This window comes from Gavialis gangeticus, unplaced genomic scaffold (assembly GCF_001723915.1).
Source record: "Gavialis gangeticus isolate Ggan-Ray unplaced genomic scaffold, GavGan_comp1, whole genome shotgun sequence".
Classification (NCBI taxonomy): Eukaryota; Metazoa; Chordata; order Crocodylia; family Gavialidae; genus Gavialis; species Gavialis gangeticus.
This window is the reverse complement of record NW_017729024.1, coordinates 130,585,366-130,602,654: the sequence shown is the minus strand read 5'-3', so window position 1 is coordinate 130,602,654 and position 17,289 is coordinate 130,585,366. Positions and strand designations below refer to the sequence as shown.

Here is a 17,289-nt window from a genome sequence, read left to right as displayed (position 1 = left end):
TGCAGGTTGCCAACCCCTAATCCAAACCAAAAGCAAAACCCTCACTCTAACCCATACACCAGCTGTGCCAGTTGTGAAAGCACCACTGAATGTCTTGTAAGAGGTCTGTGTATGTGAAGAGAAGAAGAGTTAAAGGCAGTGACTGAGGAAACACCCAGGATGTACCTTCATACAATAATTGTGCTCCTTGCACCTGAAGGAAAGTTTTCCCAAACTATAGAAACTGTAAGTAGTTATAGCATGTGCTGCTGCTGCAAGCAAATGCAAGTCTTGTGCAAAGTATTGAAACAGGACTTTGAAATTTATGTAGCAACCCAAGTGTTCAGCGCATCTGGCTGACACTACAGTAAATGTACTTTTAGGGACTTTATGTGTAAGTGTTAAGGGAAATTAAAATCCTTTTATGTTGTAAAATGATTTTTTGCTTTAGAGAAAAATCATTGGGAAATAATTGTTAGTTTGAGAGCAGCTTTACTTACTACACAGAATAAATCAGAAAAATATATAAGCTAAACTAATCTCTGTTTTATGTAAAGAACGTAAGAGTTACCTCTTTTTAGTGGTTAGCCAAAGTTTTTATAAATCGTGATGGGTCCTATTGTTTGCAATTGCGGCAATACCTCTTATATTCATTTTTACATTATTCCATGAACACACGGAGAGCCAGAACGTATTAGTTTCTTCACTCATAGCTTCACACCCTTTCTTGCCAGCATTTGGCTCAGAAGCCCTTTCTAGGCTTTTCTCAGGGCCGTGCTTCCAGTGAGGATAGCATTGTGTTTGCAAAGAAATAAGAAAAGATAGCATGTAAAAGACCAAATGGTTTTGTTCAAATTACTTTAGGAAAAGACTGTAAGCAAGATGCAAATTACTTTAGGAAAAGAAGTTAAGCAAGGAGTAGCTGTATTAGAAATAAGCAAACAGCTTACAAGGTATGGACGAAGGGATTGATCATCAAAAAGCTTTGGTGTTGCTGGTGAAAGTGGAGAAATAAATCTGAGAATTGCCAAAAAATGAACCTGAGTTATACCTTGCAAAGGAAACTAAAAACATACACAATAGAGGTTCGTACAATGAAAAGAGAACAAAGAAAGAAGCATAGTTTCCATATAATTTTAATGGAATGGAGATTATAGATGATGATCTAGATTTTGCCCAAAACAATATGTTGTCTCAGTTTTCAGTGAGGTGATCAAACAGCAAAGCATAAGGAGAATGAGAGTAATGGAAATGACCACACCAGAGGCCAAGTCGCAACTGTGAAGGTAATGTGCTCCAATCTGAGGAACCAAGTAGTCGCCAGCCTAGAAGAGTAGGAGAACTGTTTTATGAAGTAAAAAGCATGGTAATAGTGATTTTAATAAATCTGTAATGTCAGAGTACCCATGCATAACTGGAGAACAGCAAATGTAGTATCTCTATTCAAGGAGAGAGAAAAATATGATGTAAACAGCCCCAGGACCCATTAGTCTGACCCAAGTACTACTGTGGAAGACTTTAAACAAGCTTTGAGAAAAGAATATTAAAGCTATAGAAGTCACTGAAAAACTGGGACAAAATGCAACTAACATAGGTTCAGCAAAGGTGGATTATGCAAAGTTAACCTATTCTCTGTTTGATAAAATGACTCATTTTTATAGAGAGGGAAATGCAGTAGAATTCAATAAAGCATTCAGTATGGTGCCTGATGGGGAATTTATTTGTTGAAGTGGAGAATATGGGGATTAATACAGGAGTGATGAGGTGGGTAAAGAACTGACAGAAGTTGAGAGGACACGGCTGTGTTGAAACAGGACCTGCTGAGCTAAGGAAGGTTACTAGTGGAATGCCTCCAGGATTGGCCTAGAACTGATTTTATATACGTATAAAGTACGAGTTAAAAAAGAAAAAGGAAATGTGTATTAATGAAATTGCCCAAAGGCATAAAATTGGGAGGCACTGCCAACACAGACTATAATTCAGGAAGAACTGTATGACCTTAAGGACCAGAGTGATAGACACAGGATAAAATTACGTAGCACAGATTGCCAGGTCATGCATTTTAGGTAGTGACAACAGGAATTTCTGCTAAAAGCTGAAGAATTGCCAATTAGATATGATGGAGGAGGAGAAAGACCTGCATGTACTTGTTGACCAAAGAATGGCTGTGAACAGATCAAAGTCCTGTTAAATTAAAAAGCAACATTGGCATAAGAACAAGTAGGTAAAACTGGTTATGAATAAATTTAGATTGGAAATTGGGGGAAGAAGAGAAGAGGGGGATTGTCTCACTATCAGAGGAATTAGGTTCCAGAGCATCTTTTCAGTGAACAGTCAATGAATGGTATGTTTAAGATGGAGCTGGTTGAGCTTATGGAAGCATGTAACCTAGCACAGTTTAATGCAGTACGATGGAACTGGACTTAATCTGGGAGATTCCAGTGCTACTGTGACTGAATCCGATGCTTCCTTTTTTGCCTTTTCTCTCAGCTTTTGTTGTTTTTCCTATGAAGGCTCCTGGCCAAGGACGTTTCCCCCAATCAATGCATTAGTCTCAGCACTTGCTATATCAGTTTCCTTAGACCAGTGTTTCTCAACCTGGCCCTCAATGTTTACAAATGGGACCAGGTACAAAAAAGGTTGAGAACCATTGCCTTAGACCAAGCAGTTTAACTTCTGTTCAAGCCTTGCCCAATGCTTGTGTTTTTTTCCATATTGATGTTGTCTCAGGTTCCTGATTTACATAAAGATTCTTAAGGACTTCTTTTTATATTTATCTGATATCTAAAGGGGCGGGTTATTCTCATTAATACAGTCTAATACAACCTATAACACCCTACCCTAGGCTCCCTCAAGACAATAGGTAGAGCTAAATAATGACCTCTTAAACATCTTCCCAAGGAAAAAAAAAAGGCTATCTTTACACTTTCCATAGATTTTCTTTATGTCAGTATACGTTGTCACAGTAACAGCCCCAAATAATTGTACTCCTATTCAAATCTTCCTGGAGTTTATCTACTCTCAGAAATACCTATGTTTTTGTGAAATGTTTGCTAGTACAGACTCTGCCCATTTTGTTCTAATGAGGAATTGACCACAATCCTTCCAACTCCAGTTTCTGCGTTGGCTTTCTCATTTTTTTCATTATATGGAGATATAAAATTCATCAGCTTTTCACCTGCTTTGCAATTAAAAATATATATGGAAATACTGTGCTGTAAGATGTGAGAAATTATATTGGCAGTTTTCAATTTCTAAGTTCACTACAGGTTTAGTAAAGTTTATATAATCTTTGTAATGTTTTTGAGCTTAATTTACTTTCTTAATGTTTGGAGTTAAATATTAATACCATGTTACACAAGCTTTCATAAGAAAATATTATTTGATTTTTTTTTTCTGTGTAAGTATTTTGTATATCTACTTTTGTCCGAGCATAAAAATGGATATGTGCAATGGTCCAAAATCATTTTGGCTGACTACAATATTAACATTTTTGTGCTTCACTCGTAACATTGTTACTTTGAAAAAGCATTTGGATTCTTTGTAGCTAAGCTACAGCAAACAGAAAATTCACTTTCCTATCCTGCTGGACTGTATTTCATACTTTGAGGTGCTTTGATATGTAATCAAATACTGTAGAAATAAAATGCAGATTTGAGGATGTTGCAGAGATAAATAGGTGCCTGTACAGTAGGATTTTAAAATCAGCTACTGTTCGCTTCTTTATACAAGTCTAATACAGTCACTCAGCTGTTAAAAACCTGATCCACTATTTAAAAAATATACAAAAACAAATTGTCTATCTTTCTGCCTGATCTCTTTTCAAGTGCTAACACAATGGAAACAGTGGGTGATCTGTCAGTGCATTTGGTTTGTCAATGATGGTTTGTATAAATATTGGGAAGATAAGAAATAAAATTCACACAGTAAAATATGATTTCATCTGCCTTTTCTCTGCAGCTCCATGGCTCACGCTGCGGTGTGAAATTCTCATTTTACACACTTTGCAGGCGGAGCACATGAATTATGCATTGAGCAAGAGAAATCTCCTGCTTCAAGTCCTATATGCATTTACCCAGGTTCTATCTCTATTACCAAGATGAATTGCAAATGGAGAAATGTTTGATGGAATATAGCTTAACTTCTTTGTTTAATATTCATCTTTTTTCCAGAGTAGGTTCTTTAAGTAGGAAACTGTTCTGTTTATACTGTAGGTTTATTTTATTTTTTTTAAAGGTGAAAAATAACGCAACACAGATGCTGAATATATCAGAATGTTTTTATAGCTTTGATTTGGAATGCAAAGCCCTCTCTCTCTCTCCCCTGTGCAGACATATCTGTTGGTAATGTTTGTATCGGTCATTGGCTTTTTATTATTCCTAGAAAGCCCATGAATTTCTTTTTCTTAAACATCAAAGGAAAAAGAGTTGTAATGAGAGGCCAATTTAACTTACTTGCTTTGCCTTTTGTGTTTGCCTTTGACTTAAATATAAATTTTAAAGTGTTACACATTCCAAACTATTAAGTAGAAAATAACTTGACCTATGCTCTAATTTTAGCTTTATCTTGATCTGGTTGCTTTCTAGTTTTTCCAGGCAAGGAAGTTTACAGTTCTCAAAAGATTACCATGCACTTGTTTAAAGGAAAGCCAGAGTTATTGTCTCAATATAAAGTTTTGATACTTTACATAATGAAGTTTTTCTTGCCATGTATTATTAGAATTGAAATAATGATTCTGTAGTTGTCAGGTTTTTTACCCTCTAAATGTACTGAAATATTTTTACAGAAAAAATTACCTCATAATGAAATTTCTTATACATTTTCTGATCCCAAAAATATGTTGGGAAAAACGAAGCAAATCCATTGAGTTCTTGAGCTGCCAGAGCCTGAGGGGAGACATTTGCCATGCTTTAAAGATGGACTACAAAACTGATTAAAATCAGTTTTGGTTCAGAAAAACACTAATTTCCTTTATTTCTCTACCTCTATGAGATGTTCTTGGTGGTTGCTATTTCAGTAAAGCTGGCTCAGAATGTGACACCATTAATGCCCAAAGTCCTTACTGAAAACATATGGTTAATAATATTTGTGATGTTGTTGAATGCTGTACTGTAAGAATATTTGGACAACAGAAATACTAAGAGGAGATCACATGAGCCTATTCAAATGGCAGTTGAGTGTATTTTGTTCCTAGAACCAGAACTGCATCATCTGACACCCATAAATCAATGATGGTTAATAATGACGGGGAGGGTATAACAGGGAATGGATTGCACTAGACGTGCCCTGTACTTTATACTTCCAAAGTTGTTGTTGGCAGTTCCTTGATTTGAGAATGGCCTCTACCATGACTCATTCATGGGTCTTGAGGTGACTTAAGAGTCTAGTCCTTGAGCCACAGATCCAAACGTTGCTGGCCTTTCCATAGGGGAGAGTGGGCAGTAGGCCAGGATTCCTTTTTTTTTTCCTTCCTCCACTCTCTCTTCTCTACTTTGAGGGCAAGATCCATTACTTCAAAGTAGGCTGCGACCTGATTGAGGTTGCGGCACCACTGGATTTCGGTTGCAGCTAGCTTCTTCCAGCTCTTGATGTTGGCATCTATTTTCTTGAGGTATGCTTTCAAGAAAGGTTGTCCTTGTAGCATTTCCCCTGACCATTACGAGATCTCAGGCAGCACATGATGTCCACTCCAGTGAAGCTGGTGTTTGAGAATCACTGACTTAATGCTAGTAACACTGGCTTCAGCAAGGATGCTGATATTTGTGTGGTGAGCTTCCCATTTGATGTGGAGGATTGTCCAGTGGTATCATTGGTGATACCTTTCCAGGCTCTGGAGGTCACAGTGGTAGGTTGCCCTAGTTTCATACCTGTAAAGGAGAGTGGGGGTGAGGACTTTGTCATAGATGTCGATCTTGGTGTATTTCTGGAGATCATGATCAATAAAAACATGCTGAAGCAATTTCCTGCGGGAAGTGCTTGTGTACTGGATCCTGTGCTGGATCTTCTCATCAGTGTTGGATCTTTAAGAGAGGTGGCTACTGAGGTAAGGGAAGTACTCAACTATCTCCAGGGTCTTTCCCTTGGTGGCAATTTGAGAAGGGATCTGATCAGCTTTGAGTCAGATTTCATTGCCACTTTCTTTCTCATGAAGTGTGGACCTTGTCAATCTGCTCAGCAGGTCTTAACTTTATTTTTCTAAATGGCTTTCCCATGTCTTTTTTAATTGGTTTCCCTTGGGAGCTATGCTACCAATTCATTCTCTCTGATAGCAAATAAATAGGAGAGAGACTCAATAGTAGAAAGTTTATTAATTTACTTGTTCTTACAGAATCAGGAAGAATTTGGAAAGAAACAGTGTTTTAGAGAACAGTATTTTCCTGGTTTCAGTTCCCCTCTATCCCTGCTGATGCCAAAAAGGTTAATAGATTTCTAAGGCCTGAGTGGACCATTTAATTTGACCTTCTGTATAACACAGGCAATAATCTCACACAGTTATTTCTATATTAAACCAATTAATTTCTATAACTGAAGTGTATCTTCCAGAAACTCTTAAGCTATTTAGAGAAAAAGTAATTTTGTTTGTCAAGATCACTTCAGGCTATGCATAAGGAAAAACTTCTTTACAAGTTGAGTGCTCAGGGTTTGGAACAGGCTCCCCACAGTGGTGGCACCCACCTTGGCGATGTGTCAAGTGTCTTGGTGCCCATCTTGCTGGTGTCATCTGATCCCAACAGTCTTTCCAGCCCGCACGCAGGGGGGCTGGACCAGATAATCTGAAAGGTCCCTTCTGGCCCTTAACAACTGTAAATCTATAAGATTATTTTCTTTGTTTTTCCATGTATATGGTGTTATGTACTTAGCTGTTGCAGTTCCCTGAAGAGGTAAACCAGAATACTCAAGATTTGCAGTTTAGGAAAGGGTGGGTTCTAAACTTCTGGGTGTCAGTAATAGTCTGGTAGATGTAGGGCAGCTGGATTGTATGATCCCACTTCTCCAGTGGTGTTAACAGGCAGAGCCTGTGTGCAACCAGAAGGCTGAAGAAAGTGCAGGAGCTTACCCCAAACCGAAGGAATGCTCAGAGCACTACGTTGTGTATGGGGGATATGGTCTGTGACTTGGGCTCCAAAATTCTGTTGCATTCCAAATAATATTGTTTTATTCATATGGAGGTATTTATTTTTGGTTCATATGGAAGGAGAAATGCTGTTGCTTAAATTCAGCTTGCTTTCTTCCAAAAGGGTACTGTTATCAGGTTTTCCATTTTTTTTTCCCTCTGCAGAAAAATTTTAACTGTTTGATCTTTTTCTAGAAGTTTTATTTATGTTTATATCATTAAAAAAATGCTCTAGGGTTACTACACCAGAAAGGTATAGGGGGGAGTAATAAAGCAGGAGGTAGTTAAAAAGTTTATTTCAACTGCAAAGTTCATTATGAAGTTGTGGAATATAATTCAGTTTATGCATACTAAGAATTCTTACCATGAGAATTTGCAGAATGCTGACATGAGCGAAATGGGTACATATTTTTCTTTTACAGTGGAGAAAATATGCTTTGCTGTTATAAAAATATAGGAGAGTATTCTTTTTACTTGGATAGCAATAGATGAAATATTCATGTGTTTTGACAGAGTGAAGAAAAACCACAGCAAAAGAAAAAAACTTCCAGTAAACAAGAGGTGTCCTTACTAGATCTGGATGATTGTAAGTATTCTGTTTAAGCTATTATATCTCTTTAAGAATGTAGTCAAAGACTACCTGATCAGTCGGGATCATGGTTTTCTCCATAAAAATTCCAAAATTCTCTGATTAAAAACCCCAACACCCGTGTTTTTCTCTGATTTAAAATGAAACGCTACTGTATATATAGGTATTAGTTGAACACAATGTTTTATTGATATATTTACAATTTGAAAGCAGTTTGGCAGCCTACCAGTGCCTCAGTTGTTATAATAAATATTAAATACCTGCATATTGTGGCATTTGATTTTTGGGTTTTTTTATCATGGAATATCAGGACACCCTCTGCCCCCTTCACTCACCAGGATGTGAGTCCAGCTGCGGCTGTCCCTTGCACAGGGGGTCTGTGGCCCCGGTTCTGTCTGCAGCTCCAGCCCCTGTCGGTGGGGGCGAGGGGCAGCACCTGCTACTGTCTTGGCCATGCCTGCCCACTGTCCCCCTGCTCACGGCTTCCTCGCTGCCAGTGGCTTCCTGTTTCAAAGGGGAAAATCCGTAATTTCAATTTTAAAAGGGAAATTTGTGTTTTTCTGCATTTTTCCACACAAAATGGAAAACCCAGATCCCTGCTGATCAGTACAATTAAGTCTTCAGTGCCTCAGGCAATCATCCTGTTCATTTAGCATATCAGTTCACAGAAACAAATTGTTGTCAGTCAGATCACATATTTGTTCTTTATCAAATGCAATTAAGAAAATTACTCTCTTGTCAAGTTTAAGACTGTATCAGAAAAGGTCTTAAATATTTTAATGTGCTGGTATTTTAAACCTGCATTTGTTTTGAAGTTTTGTGATCTGGACTTTGTATGAGGAAAGTCTGAAAAATTAAGGTTATTTAAGCTAGAGGAGAGAAGAACAGGGATTTTATAACAGTTTTCAAATACCTGAAGGGCAGTTTACAGAGAGGAAGGAATGGGCTTTTCTCTGTGAATGTAGGGGACAAGAGTAGGAGCTGTGGCCGTAAGCTCTAGCAGGGTAAATTTAGGTTGGAGATTAGGAGGAACTTCCTGACTGTGAGGTTAGTCATGCATTGTAACAGGCTACCTAGAAAAATTGTGGAATCTCCATTCTTGGAAATTTTAAAGAGCAGGTTAGACACATGGCTGAGACGGTTTAAGTCAAGAATGATCCTGCCTTGAGCAGGGAGCTGGACTAGATGACCTCATGAAATTTCTTTCAATTCTACTTTCCTGTGATCCAATGATCTTATGCCCTTTAAATGGAATTATTGCTTTAGGCCTATTGTGGATGCTGATTAGAGTTGAAGTGATACAGTTAATCTGTGAGCTAATTCCATTACTGTAAAGGAGACATGAATAAAAATTTGAATAGTCAAACATAGTACTGGACGTCAGGGGAGAAGAAATGTAACAGTTTTCTAGACTAAATCTTGCAGTATATATTCTCTGGGATTGTAAATGTTCTAATTTCAAGACTGCTCCCTTTAAGTGCAGTATATATTGGAATCGCATGCAAGTGAATGAGAGTTTTGCATATAGAGTTCGTAAAAGGTTTAATTTGGTAAGTAAAATCGAAGTATATGGCATTATATGAATAATATAGAAATAGACCAGGCAAGGATTACAGAAACAAAGAATGAAGAACTGTGTTACCAGTCTATGAAAGCTTAATATTATTGAACCATAAAATATTTTAAATCAAACTTACTAATTTTCTTATATTAGTTTCTGTTGGCACTCCATCAGCCATTCTTCAAAGCACTTCAGGTTATTGTTTTTAATAGATAAGCATGGTAGATAACAAGCAATTCGTCATTGTTTTCTGAGATGTTAAAGATTAATATCTGAGAGTTCAAAATGTGTTTGAGCATAACCCAGCTAAATCAAGATGCTAAGTTTTTATATGCTTAATCAAAATAATATCATTTCCTTTTAGGAACAATGCTTTTACTTTTAAGAAGTTGATTTAAAAATGGATTTAACTGCTACTTTTTTCCCTCTGCAGTTAGTTTTGTTTCGACTCCTGTGGTAGTTCCTAGACCAGCTATTTTGCCGCCAAGTTTAGTTGCTGACCTAGAGGGCTTAAAGCTGACAAGTTCATCTGTCATTGATGTAAGTTTTCTCCTTCTCCCTCTCCCTGTCCCGCTCTTTCTACATCTACCACTATATTGTGATTTTTTCACATTTTTGAGGCAGTTACTGATGAAAGTGAATTAAGTCCTTTGTAAGGGATGCTAGTTTCTAATGTTACTATTTTGTAGGCAGATCTGGCAACATTTCCTAATCTGAGTCATGGAAATCTGAAAGGTGGGGAGAAGAAAATATGAATAACAAATACTTAATATAGCTGTCTTTAGCATGCCCATTTGCTCCCTCCTTTCTGGCCCCAGGGAAAGTTTTACTCACAATAAGAACCAAGAGAACACGAAAACAGTGAAAATTTTTAAAAATAGAAGCTGGAAATAAACATGCTCACTTTGTGCTCTGTCCAAACAGAGAGCGAATATTAATTCTACAAATATCAGCATTTTTACACAAATAACACTGAATAAAATAGTCCTCAGCCTGCTGCTCTACCCACTATACACTTTTGAAAGGAAGGAAGAGGAAAAAAACATTATTTGCTCGTAGTCTTAGGAAGTGTATAATTTACCATAATTGATGTAATATCCTTTATCCAAAAACTTATATAATTACCTTGGATACCATACCTAGAGTTGATAAGCCAGTGTTTTCTTGCTCAGATATAACAAAGGTTGGCAGAAATACATTGCTCTTATCAAGGTACATGTTACTTTGCCATCACCCTCACTTTGAGGGTTGTCTTCACTTGTGTTTTTCAGCCATTGATACAGCTGAAACCACTAGCATACAGTACTGTTCCAGTGTAAGTAACGGTTTCCTTTTGGTTAAGTGTTGCATTGGGGCTCTACAGCCATGTAAAAATCCATGGAGTCTTGTTTATTTGCTGTCATTAAGAAAATGTTTTGACCAATTCTTTTCAGTTTTTTATGAAATCTTAAAAAGGGCACTAGAGTTCAATAGGAATTTTACACACATGACCTTAGGTTTTGTCCCATTGTTCTCACTTGGCACCTGTCTGTGGGGAAATTGACTATTTTGGAATAACTGTTCTCCTATCACTGTTCCAGGCTTGCCGATCCCAAGAACATTGTTATAAGATAAAAGTATTACAAAAAAGTTATTTTTCCAGAATAGTTCCTGACAGCTGAGTAATTATTTTAGTATAAAATGAATGTATTCAAAATAGCTATTCCAGAGCACATGCAGGGAGGGGTATAGTTATATTGGTCCTTTTCCTCCATGTAAACAAGGTGAAGACTGGCCTGGCATAAGGGCTATGGTAATTACAGGGGCAGAGGTTTGTTAGGCCTCTACTGTGCCAGGGGTCTGTGATTCATTGGCACCCAAAAGGGTTAATCTCTCAGAGTATTGGCCTGCAGCCCAGCCCCACCCTGAGGGCCACTACTATTAATGAATACAAACACCAAAGTAAGGGTTAATAACCAATCTGTATTACAAGCCAAAAATAACAATAATCATAGCAACATGAACTAGCTAACAACCACTTAACAGAATGCTATATACAAATATGTACAGAGAGCCATACCAGCCTGTCACCAGCGGTGGCAGCCAAGAACACTGACACCCAGGCTGTAGGGCCCTACTGTCAGATCCCTATCAGGCAGAGGATTTCTACCCTTCCCTCCACAAGTGGAGTACTTGGAGACCTCTAAAGGGAAGGGTGATGCTTTACCCGTCCTATGGGAAATGAAGGTGAGTATCTCAGGTGACAATTCCAGTGTCCCTGCACTCACTCCACTCAGCACCCGCACTCCAACCTTCCCAGCCTCTCCAACAAATTCAGCACCACTCAAAACTCAGGCTCTCAGACTCAGCTCACACAGCATCTTGGCGCACGCACTCTTCACCATATACGCAGACACGCAAGTGTTCTCCTGCACATTCATGCGCGCGCACACACACACACACACACACGGAGATTGTGCCTCACGTTGGCTTATGTAGTGGTTGCTTCACGCCACCTGCCAATCATACCATGGTCCAATCACTGTTTGCACGTCTCAATCAATCAGTGTCATTCAACAGTATCATTTTCTTGGACCACTCATATTCATTATCACTTCATAACTTATTAACATAAAGTTCCCACTGTTTGGTTATATAACAAGGTTTCAACTGCGCATGCCTCAGTTTCCTAAGTAGGTCATAGCGCCATCAAGGTCAGAAGTTTAGATGTTCCAGAGACTTCTAACCTCTATTCATCCTACGCATGCATAATCACTATTATGACTAAACCAGGACTCGCACTGTTTACACAGGCTTAAAATATTTTTAAATACTTTATCATTTTAAAATAAGCAAAAGATGAGGTACTACACAGTTTTGTTCTGCGTCTCTTTTTGATTCTGATTAACTGTACTTGAACTATACAAATTGAGAGGGGATTTCAGGAGAAGAGTGCTAATGGTAATCAGATCTCCTGCATCAAGCTGGAAACACGAGTGTATCAGCTTCCTCACATTAAACAAAGTCACACTCGGGTTTCTACCACAGGAGACAATGCTCTCCTATACCAACCTTCAAAAGCCCTGAGGTGATGGACCACTGGTGATGAAGACAGGACCAGTGAATCCAGCAGTTTCCAGTCACAAATCTGCATGCAGTTGGCAGTAGCTTGATGGTCCTTTTGCATCTGGGTTGAGACAGCGATGCAATTCAGCAGCTGCCACCATGACTGAGGAGTGCTATTCAGGTTCCTCTCTGCTCACCCTACACAGGGAGGGGGCTAAAAAAGGTGCCATAAACCTAGGTTGTCTTATCTACTCCCAGCTTGATAACCACATCCACCAGGATTGCTCTCTCTGTGATCTTGAACATCATAACACAATAATGATTTTTTTGCAACATGGAACATTTACACCATGATGGACAACCAAGACAGTGTACGACTGCAAACAACAAGCTGCCATTGCCTCTAGGGAACTAGTGAGATTCTCAGAGCTGTGATACTGCTGTTGTGAGACAAGATGGCCAGATGAGGATCAGCTGAGGCAAGAGGGTGGAGGCTGCACCTTCTTCCGAAAGGAGAAATCAGCCCAGGACAGGTGCATTCATGGCATCAGTTTAACCAGCTGGTTCTTCATGGTGAGTCAATTTACAGAGCTCCTCATGGGCATCAGTGAATGTCTTATGACCCTCCTTAAGCTCAGCCACAGTGCCGATGCCCCAACACTCAATGCTGTTGAAGTCAAAGAAGAATTCTACTCCAACCTTGACCATTTTCCAACTAATACTCCCAAGAAGGACAAGTTCATACTTCTTGGTAACTTCAGTGCTGGAGTTGGGTATGACTTGTAACTCTGGAGTGGCACCATTGGGAAGGAAGGAGCAGGGAAAGTCAATTGTAACAGCATCTGTCTCCTGAGCAAATTCATGGAATGCAGTCTTGTCATTACAAACACCAAATGCCATCTTCAGATGGTGTAACAAATACAAGACTACCTGGAGACACCCTCACTCTAAGCTAGGGATAGGTAACATTTTTTGGCTGGAGTGCCAAAAAAACCACAGTGTCTACCTTGGAAGGTGCTGGAGTGCCGACATGCCAGAGGCCAGAGCAGCTGTTTGCAGCCTCCCAGCTGCAGCCGGCCCATGGAGCCCGCAGTAGGGCTTGCAGCAGGGCTTGTAGCCTCCCAGCTGCCTACTAGGAGCATCCTGGGCTCTGTGGCTGGCAGCAGCTGCTTAGAGTCCAGGCTGGCAGTGATGTGCCGGGCAAAATGGCCTTGTGTGCCATGCTTGGCATGGATGCCGGGGGTTGCTGACCCCTACTCTAAGCTCTAGTACCTCCTCAACTATGTTATTGTTAGAGCCTGTGATCCTAGATGTCCATACCAAATGAGCCATGTGAGAAACAGATGACTGCTGGATGGTTAATTGTTTTGTAAGATCCATTATGAACATCTGGCTTGCTTTTAAACACCAAAAACAGCCAAAAGGAATGTGAAGGTTTTTCAGCATCAAATCTCATCAAGACGCAAAGGTCTTTAAGGATCCAACACATCTTCACATAAAGCTCTCTGTCTTGCCTACAGCTGAAGGCAGCAACACTGAGGAACTTTGGAAGGGGTTTAAAACCACTGTCTATGGCCTATGCTGAATCCACTGATCTAAGCCCTCCTCAAGTGGAAGAAAACGACTCATTCTACTTGGCAAGATTACACTTCATCTCAGCAGAAGAAGGAGACATAGCTCCTCAAAGCCAAAGTTCAAAGGAGAATCCAGGAAATCAAAAACCAGTGATGGCAAGAACAAAACAAGAAGATTCAGCTGTATGCTGACAAACGAGACATGTATAGTTTCCTCCAGGCAATGAAAGTCATCTATGGTCCAACCTCCAACAGTCCTACTTTCCTGCAATTGCAGAATGGTTTGACACTCCTCAAGAGACAAAGAATCTATCCAAGCTAGAAGAAAAGAGCACTTCAAGGAGCTCCTGAACCATGAGTCAATTGTGACCAATGCCACCACCAAGTCCATCTCCCAATATCCTGAAAGAGGATCCCTCACCATCCCTCCTAAAAGAAGTCTGGCATACCAGCAAAGTTACCAAGAACAAGGCTATTGGATCAGATGCTGTATCTGCTGAAATCTTTAAGGCTGGTGGCAAGAAACTGGTACTTTGATTACTTTGTAATCAAATATATTCTTTGAAATTGGAAAAATGAGGAGATCTCTGGGGATCTAAGGAATGCTAACATTGTGACTGTTTTCAAGAAAGGAAATAAGTCTCTGGGCGAATTATTGAGGTATTGCCATCCTTTCCATAGAAGGAGAAAATCCTCCTGAACCATCACGTACATCTTGCTGAGGAAGTTCTGCTGGAATCTGGGTGTTGCTTCAGAGCATCCCACAGGGTAATTGACACAATCTTCGTTGCTTGAAACTTCTCCTGGAGTTAACATTGACATTTACTAAGGCCTTTGACTTCATTAATCATGAAGTTTTGTGGAAAGTACTGGCCAGATCTGGATGTCCTGAAAAATGCATCAAGGTCCTGAGGCTTCTCCATGACCAGATGACTGCGACCATTCTTTGTAGCAAATCAGAGACAGATCCATTTGTCATCCAAACTGGAGTCAAGTAAGAATGTATCATTGCCTCAGTTGTCTTCTCCATTTTTTGACCATCACCCTGGTTCTTGTTAAGGGCCACTTCCTTTCAAAATTGACATTGAAGACCAAATATTTAAAATAACCATTCTTTACCTTCAGCCCGACCATCCTTGTATATGCTGAAAAAAACCTCCAGACAGTGCTGGACTTCTTCTCAGAAGCCTACCAAACTTTGGGCCTCTCCCTCTCAACATTGAGAAACTGAAGTGCTCTGTCAGCCTGCTCCAAGCCCCCCCCCCCCAAATTGCCATCAAGGGAAAGACTCTAAAAGTAGTCAAGCACTTCCCTTACCTCAATAGTCACCTCTTTCAGAGAACCAACATTTATGAGGAAGCACATCCCCTTTGCTTCCCTCTGGAAATTGCTTCAGCATATTTTTATTCATCACAATTTCTAGAGGGACACCAAGATCCAGATCTACAATGCAGTCCTCAATCCCACTCTTCTCTGAAACTTGGGTGACCTACCACTGGCATCTCAAGATCCTGGAGAGGTATCACCAATGATGCCTCTGGAAAATCTTCTGCATCAAATGGGAAGATTACCGCACAAAAGCCAGCATCTTTGCTGAAGCTAATGTTACCAGCATTGAGTCTGTGATCCTCAAACACCAACTTTTCTGGACTGGACATTGTGTGTGGATGCCTGACTCTCAGTTCCCAGCTTAGTTGTAGCCTGAGATCTCACAGAGGCCAGAGGAAATGCTACAAGGACAAATTGAAGGCATACCTCAAGAAAGCAGATGCCAGTATCAAGAGCTGGGAGGAGCTAGCTGCAAACCAGCTCCAATGGTGCTGCAACCTCTCAACTAAGTGGCAGCCCAGTTCAAAGTCAAGTGTCTTGCCCTTGAAGCAGAAGAAGTAAAATGAGTGAAATCACAGTCTATGGCTTACTCTTCCCTGTGGAGACACCTGCACCTTTTGCCAACCCTGTCATCAGGCTGGTTTTTGGGTAAGGGAAGGGAAACAGAATAGCTAAGTTGAAGGGGCCAATTCAAACTGAACTCTAGTTCTATGTAATCCAACTTTTCTCTAGACTCTAAAATAATTCCTGTGTTCCAAAAACACACTATCTCTAACTCTTCTGGATGTGCTGCAGCTTTGGCGATAACAGGGTGTTTCTTGAAGCTCCTGTGCCTTGTTCCAGATCTTTGAAATTCAGGCATTTTTATCTTATGCAAGCAGGTGTTGAGTCTGCTTGTGACCAGTTTTTCATGACATGAAAAATGCATCAAATAAAAACATGAATTTCAAACAAACCTTCATTTTTATTTTTTTCTATACTGCTATATTTACCACAGCTGTTGAAAAACAAACTGTGAATGTTGATCTACGTAGATAGTACAGATGTAGGACTTGGTTCTGTTGTTTGAACTATGTATTCAACTTTTGTTAATTTTTGTTGTATTTTTATATCCTACATTCAGATTCAGTACAGTTGATTAAGTCTAGTCCTGTATAATCTAAAATTATCAGCCAGTTTTCCTAAAAATAAATAAATAAAAAACACTTTCCTGGCCCTATGTTGAGGTGTCCCTTTTAAAAATAGTGTTTCAAATGTAATGTCTGAGAATTAGTTCTAAAATAAGAAGGGTAATTGTAATACTTCAGAAAACTTTTTTCCTTCAGTGGGAGAGAAAATGAATTTAACTGTAGGGCACATGCCGAACTAACACTAAGAAATTAATTTATTACCAGGCAATGGAGAGCATGGAGTAAAAATAGATAAGTACAGTATATGACCCTAATATCAAAGAAATGTAGCAGCCACTTATCTTAGAATATGTCAGACAGTCTATTATTCAAATCATTCAGCACTGTAATTGGATACAGCTTTTATAAAGCCTATCAATAAAGCCCATTTCTCTAAATTCATGGCTGCTGAACATCATTGAAAGTATAAATACAAAAAACTGTATTACAGTAATGCTAAGGGTCTGTTTAAACCTGCAAAAACAAAGTAGATCTGAATAGAAACTGCTTAACACTCTGCTTTGTCTGTTTTGAAACTCATTTGTTTGAACATACATGTATTAGTTAAATATATATACTTCAAACCCTTTCTGGTTTGCTACAGGAAAATTGAAAAACCTTAGTATAGATCCTATTATCTCTTTGGTGGGATTAGAAACCCCAGGAAACTGTAGCTCTCACTTCCATTGGCTGCCTGACTCTCTTACTTGACTGCTTTGTGCATTCATTTAACCTAAAACAGGAATGTGCCTTTATCTGATAGAGTGTTAGTTTATATTATTAATCATTTATGTAGCACTGCAAGTTCTTTATTCAACAGAGAAAAGTCCAGTCATTCTTTTGTAAGTTTACAATTTAATATGGACACACAAGACAACTGCTTAGTTACACTGTGCTATAGAGAATTAGCACAGAAGAAATGGAAACAA

General features: G+C 39.2%; 1 protein-coding gene across 1 annotated transcript in view; it reads left to right on the top strand.

The window, feature by feature from the left end:
- AP3B1 (adaptor related protein complex 3 beta 1 subunit) overlaps positions 1 to 17,289 on the top strand; it is a 344,453-nt gene that overhangs the window by 238,045 nt on the left and 89,119 nt on the right. The window contains exons 20-21 of the mRNA XM_019518249.1: positions 7,607 to 7,679; positions 9,677 to 9,783. Of these exons, the coding sequence (XP_019373794.1) occupies positions 7,607 to 7,679; positions 9,677 to 9,783 (180 nt within the window). The remainder of the gene's footprint in view (positions 1 to 7,606; positions 7,680 to 9,676; positions 9,784 to 17,289) is intronic.